Source organism: Leptodactylus fuscus, chromosome 5 (assembly GCF_031893055.1).
Source record: "Leptodactylus fuscus isolate aLepFus1 chromosome 5, aLepFus1.hap2, whole genome shotgun sequence".
NCBI lineage: Eukaryota > Metazoa > Chordata > Amphibia > Anura > Leptodactylidae > Leptodactylus > Leptodactylus fuscus.
The window spans coordinates 22,144,377-22,158,099 of NC_134269.1; the positions used below are offsets into that span (position 1 = coordinate 22,144,377).

General features: G+C 45.8%; 1 protein-coding gene across 2 annotated transcripts in view; it reads right to left on the bottom strand.

Annotated features, from left to right (window-relative positions):
* PDE4A (phosphodiesterase 4A) overlaps window positions 1–13,723 on the bottom strand; it is a 488,291-nt gene that overhangs the window by 403,854 nt on the left and 70,714 nt on the right. Inside the window, exon 2 of one of the 2 annotated variants that reach the window (XM_075272636.1) lies at window positions 12,790–13,019. In XM_075272636.1, coding sequence (XP_075128737.1) covers window positions 12,790–13,019 — 230 coding nt within the window. The remainder of the gene's footprint in view (window positions 1–12,789; window positions 13,020–13,723) is intronic. The other variant, XM_075272637.1, reaches the window with a different exon arrangement.

Below are 13,723 nucleotides of genomic sequence, written 5' to 3' on the forward strand. Positions count from 1 at the left end.
AGGAAATATGTCACCAATTTTCATCATTATTACTATTATTACTTTTATTATTAGTATTATTATTATTATTATTATTATTAATAATAATAATAATAATAATAATAATAATAATATATATATATATTTATTCTATTTTCTGTACGTGATTATGGGGACGGCCATGTTGTCTGACCTTCTATTCTGTTAACAGCATATTAATGCTTTACAGCATTGTCATGGCCACAGGCAACAATAATCTGGAGCTGTAGGAGACTCCGCTGCAGAATCTGACTAAGCCCTCGTTCACGCCTGCGTTTGTATTCCGTCCGGGGAAGTCCGCATGGGGACACCCCAAAAGGACTACCAAACGCATTTTCAAGCAGTGTGCCAGTGAAAGCACACGGATCCCCATAGACTATAATGGGGTCCGTGTGCTTGCCGCCAGATCGCTGCAGGGAACATACAGACAGGAAATAGTCTACAATCAACTTTCCTGCCTGCATGATTTGTGCGGGCAGCACGCGGCCAGCACATGGAACCCATTATAGTCTATGGGGTCCGTGTGATTTTACTGCACAGCGCTTGCAGTTGACTTCGGTATTCCGTTCGGGGGTCCCCATGCAGACTCCCCTAATAGAATACCGAACACAGATGTGAACAAGGGGTAAAGCTGAGTTCACACAGAGTTTTTTGGTCAGGAATCCGCCTCATTAAAGTAAAAAAAGCTATGGGAATCTGAAAGCGTTGTACGACAGTACAAAAAACGTAGGTTTATTTTCCCCTCCTGAAACATTGTCACTGGTCCACGGGCAGCTTCTGGCATGGCAGCTCAACTTCATTCACTTGCAAACATACAGCCTGCACTACGAGACATAGACAGACGAGGCGCTGTTTCTAGCAAAAAACGGTCAAGTTTGTCTTCTAATCTCAGGCTACGTTCACATCTGTGTCAGAGACTACGTCGCAATGTCCGCCCGAAATCAATGTATCATAAAGTCCTGCATAAACGACTTCTTCCTCGATGGGGTCGGTTAGGCTCTGTGTGTAACCACTATTACATGTATTCCACCTGTCCGTTGTTCTGGTTCTCCATGGACTTGAACAACGGATAGGCCAACACTAGGGTGAACCTAGCGCCAACTCTGTATGACTTAGGGGTTGTCTGCTAAGAATCATCTGGTTGCCCCTAGTCCTATTGCTAGCACCATAGACAACTACGGATTCTTCCAGAGAGAACTCTTCAAAGGGCATCATATAGATTTTTGGGTATGGGGGGGGGGGGGATGCATTAGAACCTCGTCGTGAGATTTTCCAATTTATAGAAAGAATGTCCTAGCGCTACAAAATGTCATAACATAAAAAATAGAAGATGCTCGCCATTTGTAAGATGCTGAAGCCACCCTCTTGTACAGATAGGTGGGGGGTTTTTTACGTTGAAGTCTATACTCTGTGCTCTTATATATTGTTATGTACATTCGTATATGGCACTGTGCGGTCCCTGTATATTGCATTGTTTACGCTGACTCACTGCGCTATATTTGTGTGTCACTGCCTCTTTTAGTATTGTTGTTGCGGAGTCATTGCACCTTCTTCAGTTTGGCACTTACTGGAGTGATATCATCGGGATTCCCATTTCCAGGGCTTTACTAACGGTTGGCTGAGTAGGAAATAGAGGTGACATTTTCAGGCTCCAAAGTTATGGGTTCCTTAGAAGACCCATTAGTAGAATAGGGTGGTTGTAAGGATTCCCTAGAAGAGTTTTTCTTGTCTGGAGTTCCTATTGGTAAATTGGCTGTTCTATATCAGCTGCTATACAGTATCTGCTGCTACCCCAACCATATCATGCACCTATGAATATTAATATAACCGCCAATAGACCTTTGTTAGCAATGTCTCCACATATCTTCCATCGTCTCCCTGTGTACAGCATAGAGCGGAGCGCTGAACTGGTATCATAAGCTTTTTACAGAGGCAGTGAACAGGAAAAAATGACTAAGAGACATAATGAAGTCTGTAGTGTGCGGTGTGGGAGGATTACACATATATAATCTACACCAAAAGGCTGAATCTGCTCCATGAAATCCCACCAGCCTTGAGACGCTCTATGTAAACTGCATACATGTTATTCTGATCTTGACCCCTACTCCTTATCTGTTGCCCTTAAATCTCTGAACATTGCGAACTGAAAAGCTATCCCCGCACTTACAGACAACACTTGTGTCTGCTTCATTTCTTTATGAAGGCACATAAATCTCTGAAAAAGTGAATTAATTCTGTGTTCAGGTATAAGGGGGCAATGCTGGAGGCTGGGGAGGGGAGTAACCCACTGGGCATCAGGGATTTCACTAACCTAGACCATGGGAAGAATATGCAAATCTGACTTCCATGATGTAATTAGGAAGACAGAGTCTCAGTCAAGCAGTCAAGGGGAGCGCCCTCTATAGGTTTGCTTGACTGAGGCACTGGCTTCCTAATTACATCATGGAAGATAGACTTGCACATTCTCAGTGAGCGCCCTCTATTGGTGTGCATACTTGAGGCACTGGCTTCCTAATTACATCATGGAAGTCAGATTTGCATATTCTTCCCATGTTCCTTTGCACAGTGGCGCGCTCATGGCTTAATAAGACTCCACACACCTATATGGTGGTTCCCTCCCTATGGAGTGACGATATCCCGCTAACCTAGACCAGTCATTCTCAAGCGAAGAGCCCCCTAGTGAGGAAAGTCCCAACTGAGTACTCCCAATGTAGCGCTCTGTTATAAGTGACTTATTACAATTATGTAATGGCCCCCACGTGTAACATAATGGCCCCCACACACAGTGATGTCATATTACACGCTGCACTGCCTAATGTCCAGGACAGACATCCATGCTTGACTGTGGGCACCATTTTTACTTTAGGAGCTCCATCAGTACTGGTGGAGTGGCTTATTGTGGTTAGCCGTCCCCCGAGAGCCAGTGGTTTGCCCCATCCATCACCACCACTGCTCTATACATCCACTAAGATGTCAGCACTTGGCGCCCAGTGCGGAGAAGAAATGAGAAGGAAAGTGGTGAGTGATGAATGGAGCTCGCCACTCGTTTCCAGGGCACCAGTAACCACAATGAGCACTTCCATCTCCAAACGCTGTGGGACGTACCCCCTAAGCTGGAGGACCACTATCCTAGACCACCAGGGATGCTGCAATTAACACCTGGGCCACTGGTGACCTCTTCACTACCCTAGACCAGGGAGTTTCACTGCAAAAGGTCATGATTTGAGGAGAGCAAAAAAATTTTTATCTGTTGTATGTACCTGAGGACTGACATAGAGAAACTACTCTGGACCACCAGGAATACTGCCATTAACCTCTGTATCAATCTATATCTCCAGGGTTATTACTACTCAGGATAAAATATATAAAATGGTAAGACGTCTTATTATTGTTAACCCTTAAGATAACTCAAATCACCATTAATGTTCACTATTAAAGGGATTCTACCATTAAAATCGAATTTTTTCTCGTTGACACTTAGGAATTAGCCTGAAGAAAAGCTATTCTTCTCCTACCTTTAGATGTCTTCTCCGGGCCGCCGTTCAGGAACGGCCTCTTCACGCGTCTTCTTCCGGCACTGGGGGTCAAATTTCTAGGCTTCGGGCAGAGCCGACTGCGAATGCACAGATCACAAAAAAATGGCCGCTTACTTACTGTGTAAGCGGCCATTTTTCTTGTGGCCGTGGGTACGCGCAGTCGGCTCTGCCCGAGGCCTAGAAGTTTGACCGCTTGCGCTGGAAGAAGACACATGAAGAGGCCGTTCCTGAAGAAGACGGAGGCGGCACTGGAGAGTTCTCTTTAAGGATTGGGGTTGCCTCCAGTGCTGTTTGATCACTGGGGACCGCCCCCAGTGCTGCGAGAGAACTCATTTGCATACTGACGAAAACCAGGATTTACACCGAACGGCGGCGCGGAGAAGACATCTAAAGTTAGGAGAAGAATAGCCTTTCTTAAGGCTATTCCTACGTGTCAACTAGAAAAAATTCGATTTTAATGGTAGAATCCCTTTAATCCTGAAGTCACCTCAGAAGTCAGGATTCAATGGGTAATAAAAGCTATTTCTACCTTCACACCCAATTTATTTATTATCCCAAAGCATCAAAAATTTTAAAAAATATCGCTTTAAAAACTCCTGTGCAAACCTATATGTCTCCAGACAACAAACCAACCATGTGTAGGCTGAGCTTACAAGCGTACTCTTCTATACCTACAGTATGTAATCCTGTTGTTGGGAACTGATGGAATCAGACTATAAAGGGTTTATTTGACATCTAATGAAAAGTTATTTTATTGTTTATTTTCAAGACATTGGGGCAATATAAAATATAGATCATTCATTCTACTTACTGATATAGCACCAACATATTACGTAGCACAGATATTGCCTTTTAAAAGAACCTTTCAGGTCATGTGGGACAATAAACCACCCATAGACCCTTATAGACCTAGGGTTTAGTGTCCCAAATCACCCTGTAACAAAGCCATTCGTGGCCACAATGAAAAAAAAAAAAAAGCTTTATACTTACCCAGAAATGAGTCCGTTGCCTCTCATCGGACCCTTCTCTGGTGCTCATGGAGTATCCCCCTCCCTGACTCATATTTTACTAAGCTTCAGTCTATTCTTTCCAATTATATATGGGAGGGTAAGAGGTCCAGGGTCCAACTTAAGGTGATGACGCGCCCTTGGTCCCATGGGGGTGCGGGTGTCCCAGATGTTAGAAAATATATGGCGTCTATCCTTGATCAACTTAAGGTTGGGTGGGATGTGACTTCTAAATGGCGTTGGGCCGAAATTGAGGAAAGCCTTCTAGATGCCCCACTTTTGAGTATTTTGCGTCCTAAGGATTTGGGCCCCCCCGTCACTTCCCCTCCCTTGCTGAGTATTAGGGCCTCAGTGTCTGCTTGGCGTTACTTTTTGTCATATACCTCTAGGGAAGACCTGGTCCCTTTGTCGAAGTTACCCCTATTATATTTGACCTCTTTTCTCCCCCAGCTGCGACTCCGTGGATGGGTCTCTAGGGGTCTGATGATGGGTTTAAGTCGTTCTCCATGTTACAAGAAGAGTTTCAGCTCCCTAAAACAGACTTCTTTAAATATTTACAGTTGCGTCATTTTTTTCAATCCTACGAGCCTTCTAGATTGACCTTTCCCAGGCTAGCCTTAAAGCTGTGGAATAGGTCCTCGCCTGTTAGAGGTGGGTTATCTGTGTTTTATGGCTTTTTCTCTGTCCCCCCGGAGCGGGTCAAGCCTCTTCACCTGCTCCGTTGGGAAACGGATCTTGCCAGAACCATCCCTCTGTTGGACTGGTATAAGGCAGCTGGGTTTGTTAAGCGTGTATCTAGGGGGGCGTCTCATTGGGAAACGGCCTTGAAAATTATGCTGCGGTGGTATAGGACCCCGACCCAAATGGCGCACATTGATTCTTCTTGTTCCAGACTCTGCTGGAGGGGGTGTGGCCAAGTAGGTTCCTTCTTGCATTTGTAGTGGGACTGCCCTCCGGTTCGAGCCTTCTGGATTTCACTTCATGTCCACCATAGCCGGTTTTGATATCAGTCCTTCCCCTGGTCTCGCCCTATGCTTCTTAGACGTTGGTAGTTTTCCCACAGAGATGCAGGTCGTTCTGGGTCAGATCGTGCTCGCAGCTCGGGCCATGATCGCTCGTCAGTGGAAGTCTGCTCTCTGCTTGACCGTAGCTGAATTATTCCACCATGTGAACTTGGCATGCACCTTGGAACGTCTGTTGTCCAACAAAAACCATACTTACGCCAAGTTTCGATCCCAGTGGTCCCTCTGGATTTCGTATGTGGAGTCTAATAAGGGAGTTCTTTCTCCTCGGCCTCAGGCTGCTCCCATGGGGACCCCTTGATCACTATTTACCTACTATGTTGTTATCCCAGGTGGCTTTATTTTATTTTCTTTTTTGGATGTACCTTGTGTTTCTTCAGTATTGTATTCAGGTATGTGGTTATGTTGTTTATGTTATTGTTTGGTTTTTTCGTTCTCTTCTGTCCCTATTCCGTCTCCCCTATTTTTTCTTTTCCCTTTTCCCTTCCTGTTCCTCTCTGGTTGTGTTCCCTTCTTCATTCTTTTCATTCCCTCTCGTAGAATTGGTGTCTTTGTTGAGTTTGTATATCTGGTCCTTTGGTCTCTGTTTATTTGGTCATGTTTGTGTCATCCATGTATTTGGGTTGCAGCCCGAAGTTCCAACTTGCAATTCCTGTCCTACTGATTGGACCTATGCCAATTCTTCTTATGTTTGTAACTGTTTTTCTATTATATTGTAAAAGTTTTCTTCTTTTCAATAAAAATCTGGTGCTCATGGAGTCTGCGCAGTTTTTCACTGAAGCCAAGGACATACACCTGGAAGTACAGCGCATGCTCACTGAAGCCAGGGACATACACATGGAAGTACAGCGCATGTGCACTGAAGCCAGGGACATACACCTGGAGGTACGGCACATGTGCACTGAAGCCAAGGACATACACCTGGAGGTACGGCACATGTGCACTGAAGCCAGGGACATACACCTGGAAGTACAGCGCATGTGCAAAGAAGCCAGGGACATACACCTGGAAGTATAGCGCATGCGCACTGAAGCCAAGGACATACACCTGGAGGTACGGCACATGTGCACTGAAGCCAGGGACATACACCTGGAAGTACAGCGCATGCGCACTGAAGCCAGGGACATACACCTGGAGGTACGGCACATGTGCACTGAAGCCAAGGACATACACCTGGAGGTACGGCACATGTGCACTGAAGCAAGGGACATACACCTGGAAGTACAGCGCATGTGCACTGAAGCCAGGGACATATACCTGGAAGTACAGCGCATGCGCACTGAAGCCAAGGACATACACCTGGAGGTACGGCACATGTGCACTGAAGCCAAGGACATACACCTGGAAGTACAGCGCATGTGCACTGAAGCCAAGGACATACACCTGGAGGTACGGCACATGTGCACTGAAGCCAAGGACATACACCTGGAAGTACAGCGCATGTGCACTGAAGCCAAGGACATACACCTGGAGGTACGGCACATGTGCACTGAAGCCAGGGACATACACCTGGAAGTACAGCGCATGTGCACTGAAGCCAGGGACATACACCTGGAGGTACGGCACATGTGCACTGAAGCCAGGGACATACACCTGGAGGTACGGCACATGTGCACTGAAGCCAGGGACATACACCTGGAGGTACGGCACATGTGCACTGAAGCCAGGGACATACACCTGGAGGTACGGCACATGTGCACTGAAGCCAAGGACATACACCTGGAGGTACGGCACATGTGCACTGAAGCCAGGGACATACATCTGGAAGTACAGCGCATGTGCACTGAAGCCATGGACATACACCTGTAGGTACGGCACATGTGCACTGAAGCCAGGGACATACACCTGGAAGTACAGCGCATGTGCACTGAAGCCAGGGACATACACCTGGAGGTACGGCACATGTGCACTGAAGCCAGGGACATACACCTGGAGGTACGGCACATGTGCACTGAAGCCAGGGACATACACCTGGAGGTACGGCACATGTGCACTGAAGCCAGGGACATACACCTGGAGGTACGGCACATGTGCACTGAAGCCAAGGACATACACCTGGAGGTACGGCACATGTGCACTGAAGCCAGGGACATACATCTGGAAGTACAGCGCATGTGCACTGAAGCCATGGACATACACCTGGAAGTACAGCGCATGCGCACTGAAGCCAAGGACATACACCTGGAGGTACGGCACATGTGCACTGAAGCCAGGGACATACACCTGGAAGTACAGTGCATGCGCACTGAAGCCAGGGACATACACCTGGAGGTATGGCACATGTGCACTGAAGCCAGGGACATACACCTGGAAGTACAGCGCATGTGCACTGAAGCCAGGGATATACACCTGGAGGTACGGCACATGTGCACTGAAGCCAAGGACATACACCTGGAAGTACAGCGCATGTGCACTGAAGCCAAGGACATACACCTGGAGGTACGGCACATGTGCACTGAAGCCAGGGACATACACCTGGAAGTACAGCGCATGTGCACTGAAGCCAGGGACATACACCTGTAAGTACAGCGCATGTGCACTGAAGCCAGGGACATACACCTTGAGGTATGGCACATGTACACTGAAGCCAAGGTGTACTCCTCTAACTTCAGAGAAGAACTGCGCCGGTGCGAGGAGATGCAGGGATGTACAAAGCATTTTTATTTTTATTGCGGGAACGGATGGCTTTATAACAAGGCGATTTAGGACACTAAACCCCTGGCCTCTAAGGACTTGTGGGAGGTTTAGTGTCCCAAATCGACCTGACAGGTTCGGGAAAAAATTTAGAAACTACTGACATGGCTGAGTCTGAAATAGTGATCCTAAGCACAGAACAGGATGAGTCTATGGGACGGACGCTTGTGTGATGTCACTTTTGACTGATCTAGTGAGGTGTACAGAAGGTTAAGGGTTGAATGGCTATTAGATTACCTCACATTGTTCTTGGTGACTCTATTAGGCAATGTACTCTTTTTCGATATATTCACATAAACAGTAAATAATGGCTGCGTGACCTCCATTCAATGCAATGTTAATGAATGAGGGCTATTCACTTGAACATTATTTTGACAATCCCTTGGCATGGACCTATTTTGTGATCCCTCCATACACTCGATGCTGTAACTTTTCACAACCATCCTTTTGTGTACGTGTATTATTTTTGCCTCTATCCTGCTCTGAGGACTCTACATAAAGTTACCAGTGGCCCCCCCCCCCCCACACACACACACACACACACCTTATGTGCATTCCTTACATCTCAAATGAAGACGTACAGTATAATATTTTACACTGTGAATGAGAGATGACATGGATATTCACACGCTTCAATGCACAAATGCAACACTTTGACCGGAGCAGGTGTTGCCCTTTGCAGCAGCTCTTCTCTATGGGTAATTTAACAGGGTAACATATGTCATATATACATTGACCTTTGGCTTGAGACCTGTGGCTTAGCAACCACAGTGACATACATTTGTATAACGCCTGTGTTTGGAATCGCAACTTGAATGGGACTGAGATGTGAATAGACCATGTGATGAATGAATGTGCCGGCCGAGTGCTTTATTCTTGACTTTACCATAGGTATGCATGCTCAGATTGGTTGAGCACTTTACAGGTGAACGTTTGGGTCATCTATCAAATCTGGACTGGAGTATAGGCCTGGGTCTACAACAACTCCTAAATCCTGGAGCCATACTCCATCCAGTCACCACGTGGACACCAGCCACCTCAGCGGAAGATACCTGCCATCTACAACGTTACCGTCTGCTTGTCTACATATCCCTCCCCCTCTGCCCAAAGCCAACAGGCTGGGCACCTATAGAGGAGAGGCAGTGGATCCTAGACAGGGCATCCGCATTGCAATCAGCCTTCCCTGGTTTATGTTCCATCACAAGATCAAAATCCTGTAATGCCATGAACAACCTTGTTACCCTCGCATTATTGCCCTTGTGTTTGTTCATCCATTTAAGCGAGGCATGGTCTGAGACGAGTCTGAACTTTCTGCCCAGCAAGTAATATTGGAGAGAGTCTAGAGCCCATTTTATTGCCAGACGCTCTCTTTCTACAATAGAGTATGGGAAGAATATGCAAATCTGACTTCCATGATGTAATTAGGATGCCAGTGCCTCAGGTGTGCACACCAATAGAGGGCGCTGACTGAGAATGTGCAAGTCTGTCTTCCATGATGTAATTAGGAAGACAGAGTCTCAGTCAAGCAAGCCTATAGAGGGCGCTCCCTTTAAGATCATGCCGACCTTCTCAGAGGCCTTTGTTTGCAATGATGTTGGGATTATACCAGAAACAGTCTTCTGAGAAAGCGGGGTGCCGCAGGGCTCTGTTCTGGGCCCAGTACTTTTTAATATCTTTATAAATGATCTGGACGATGGAATTATTGGGGAACTCATAAAATTTGCAGATGATACGAAGATAGGAGGAATAGCCAACACTAGAGAGGAGAGAGAGTGTATTCAAAAGGACCTAGACACACTGGAACAATGGGCTGAGGCGAACAAAATGGTATTTAACAGGGACAAATGCAAAGTTCTACATCTGGGTAACAGAAATGTAAAAAACATATATAGTATGGGAGGAATAGAACTAAGTGATAGCAGAGGGGAAAAGGACTTGGGCATAATAGTAGATCACAAATTCAACATGAGCCAACAGTGCGGTGCTGCTGCAAAAAAGGCTAATAAAATTCTGGGATGTATTAAGACAAGCATTGAATCTAGATCAATAGAGGTCATTATTCCGCTGTACTCTTCCCTGGTCAGACCACACCTGGAATACTGTGTACAGTTCTGGGCACCTCAATTCAAGAAAGACATCGATATATTGGAGCAAGTCCAGAGAAGAGCAACCAAAATGGTGGAAGGTCTGCAAACCATGTCCTATGAGGAGCGGCTAAAAGAACTGGGATTGTTTAGTTTGCAGAAGAGAAGGCTGAGGGGAGATTTAATAGCAGTCTACAAATATCTGAAAGGTAGTCACAGTGCAGAGGGATCTACCCTATTCTCATTAGCACAAGGAAGTACAAGAAGCAATGGGATGAAACTAAAGGGAAAGAGATACAGATTAGACATTAGGAAAAACTTTCTGACAGTGAGGGTAGTGAGAGAGTGGAATAGGCTGCCACGGGAGGTGGTGGGCGCTCCATCAATGGAAATCTTCAAGCGGAATCTGGATAAACATATAGCTGGGATGATTTAGGAAAACCTGCACTCGCAGGGGGTTGGACCCGATGGCCCTTGAGGTCCCTTCCAACTCTACCATAAGAATAAGAATAAGAGAAGGCCTCTGAGAAGGTCGGCATGATGTTAAAGGGAGCGCCCTCTATAGGCTTGCTTGACTGAGACTCTGTCTTCCTAATTACATCATGAAAGATAGACTTGCACATTCTCAGTCAGCGCCCTCTATTGGTGTGCATACTTGAGGCACTGGCATCCTAGTTACATCATGGAAGTCAGATTTGCATATTCTTCCCATGTTCCTTTGCACAGTGGAGCGCTCATGGCTTAATAAGACTCCACACACCGATATGGTGGTCTCTCCCTATGGAGTGATGATATCCCCTTTACAATAGAGTAGTTTCTGCAGTGTTCAATTTCTGACTCAAGTACATGATGGGATGTTCCTCCCCATTAACTTCCTGAGACAGGACAGCCCATAACCCGACCTCTGACGTATCTGTTTGTACTAAAAATTCCTTTGAAAAATCTGGGGCCACTAGTACTGGTTGTCTACAGAGCGCCATTTTCAGATTGTTAAATGCATTTTCGGCCTCTGGTGACAACTGAATCATCACCGACTTTTTCCCTTTTGTGAGATCTGACAAAGGTGCGGCCATACTGGCGAAATTAGGCACAAATCGCCGGTAATATCCCACAATTCCTTGGAAAGCCCTCACTTGTTTCTTGGTGAGAGAACGTGGCCAGTTCTGTATGGCCTCTACCTTATTATTCTGGGGTTTAATCATACCTCTCCCCACAACAAAACCCAAATACTTGGCCTGTTCCATGCCTATGGCACACTTTTCTAGGTTTGCAGTAAACCCTGCTTCTCTAAGGGAACCCAAGACAGCCTGAACCTTACTTACATGGCTGCTCCAGTCTAGGATGAAGATGACAATGTCATCTAAATAGGCCGCTACATAACTCTTGTGCGGAACAAGGATTTCATCCATTGCTCTTTGGAAGCTGGCCGGGGCTCCTTTCAAACCAAATGGCATTCTAACATATCGAAAACAGCCATCGGGAGTAGAAAAGGCAGTTTTCTCTCGGGCGTCTTTCGTCAGAGATATTTGCCAGTACCCTTTAGTGAGGTCCAGAGTGGTGATATATCTGGCTGGACCCAACCTCTCAATAAGTTCATCCACCCAGGGCATAGGGTAGGCATCCATTTTTGAAACTTCACAAAGTTTCCGGAAATCATTACAGAAGCGCCAGGTACCATTTGGCTTGGGAACTAGTACAATTGGGCTAGACCATTCACTCTTTGATTTTTCAATCACTCCTAGAGACAACATTCTCTGAACCTCTTCTGAGATCACCTGTCTACGGGCCTCAGGAATCCTGTAAGGTTTCAGCTTTACTTTTACCTGTGGCTCTGTAACAATATCGTGTTCAATCACACTAGTACAACCTGGCAAGCTAGAGAACATCTCTTTGTTATGTTGCAAAAAACTCTTTGGTCTCTTCTTTTTGCGAACTAGATAACGTATCAGCCACTGTCACCTTATGGCATTCTGGCTCAGTAGTCGCCGGACTAGTGCAGCCAGTGACTCCCTTTCCCTCCAGGGCTTAATCAAATTTACATGATAAAGTTGTGCCGGCTTTCTTTTGCCTGTTGGTGCACTTTATAATTGAGATAAAGATACAGATAAAGAAGTCACGTTGCTAGGTTGGAATGCTAGGTACAATTCTGTGTAAATACCTCCACTCCACTAGGGGGAGCTAGTGTGTCTGGACTGCATGACAAATTAGAAATCAAGTGCTTTGACCCATATATGATGAGAATGGGTTTCATTGACTCCTGCTCTCTATATTCAGGCTAGGAGGACATATTGTATAAAACATATGGAAAGGGTATTATGTTGCAGGTGAAGAAACCCTTTACGGATACCAGTCATAATACATTTATAATTCATAATATGAACATGAAAAATTTCATTATGCAAAAATAAAACCGCCAGATGTCCCTTACCTGTCACAATCTGCATGAGTGATGGAGATGCGTGGAGGGATCCGCAAGGGGAGGGTAGTCGGTCTCTGCATGCTGTCGTAGTCAGGCGAACGTGCCCTCTCACCGGGTCTCCAGGGTGGAACCTGAAGGGTGGAGGAGGGTCGTCTTCGCCCCCTGCGCAGTTCTGCACCCAGGGTGCTGGATGAGGTGTACGATCGGCTGTATCTTCCCGATTCGTCCCTGGGTTTCTGCTGAAAAAAATGGAAATATAAGGTGATTTACAGAAAACAAGAAGAATTTCAAGAAGACGGGACACTAACTACTCATAAAAACAATTTAAAAAAATATCCCTTCTCTTCCTCTATTAAGCTCTTCCTGTCCTTTGATCTTATTTTGTTCCATATAAAATTGAGAAATGGGGCAATATGGTGACTCAGTGGTTAGCACCGCAGCCTTGCAGTCCTGGGTTTGAGTCCTGCCAGGAACAACATCTGCAAGGAGTTTGTATGTTCTCCCCGTGAATCCTATATGGGGCTCACAATCTACATAAAAAATAAAAATAATAAATTGAGAAATATACAAAGAAATATCTCAGGAGCTCTACTATGTCCCCCCAACTCCACCTTACTGTTCTATGACTAGTTGTAAAATAATTGGCTGCAGCAGGAGCCTCTCCCCCATCTCCATCAGCATTTTGTCTGCAGCCTTGACAAACAATGTGGGCCAGATCAAGCTTGTGATGCTTGGGTGAGCTCCTCTTACCCTTCTCCGACCAATGACATCATATTCACTGATCACATGGCCATGCGGCAGTTCAGCCCTACTCAAATGAATTGGACTGAGTTGTCACACCAAGTACAGTCGCCATACAATATACTTGGTAAGTAGTGAAAAGGCCACATCAATCAATATCATAGTTCTGGAGTATCCCTTTAAGGTTTCGATTCCTCCCCAT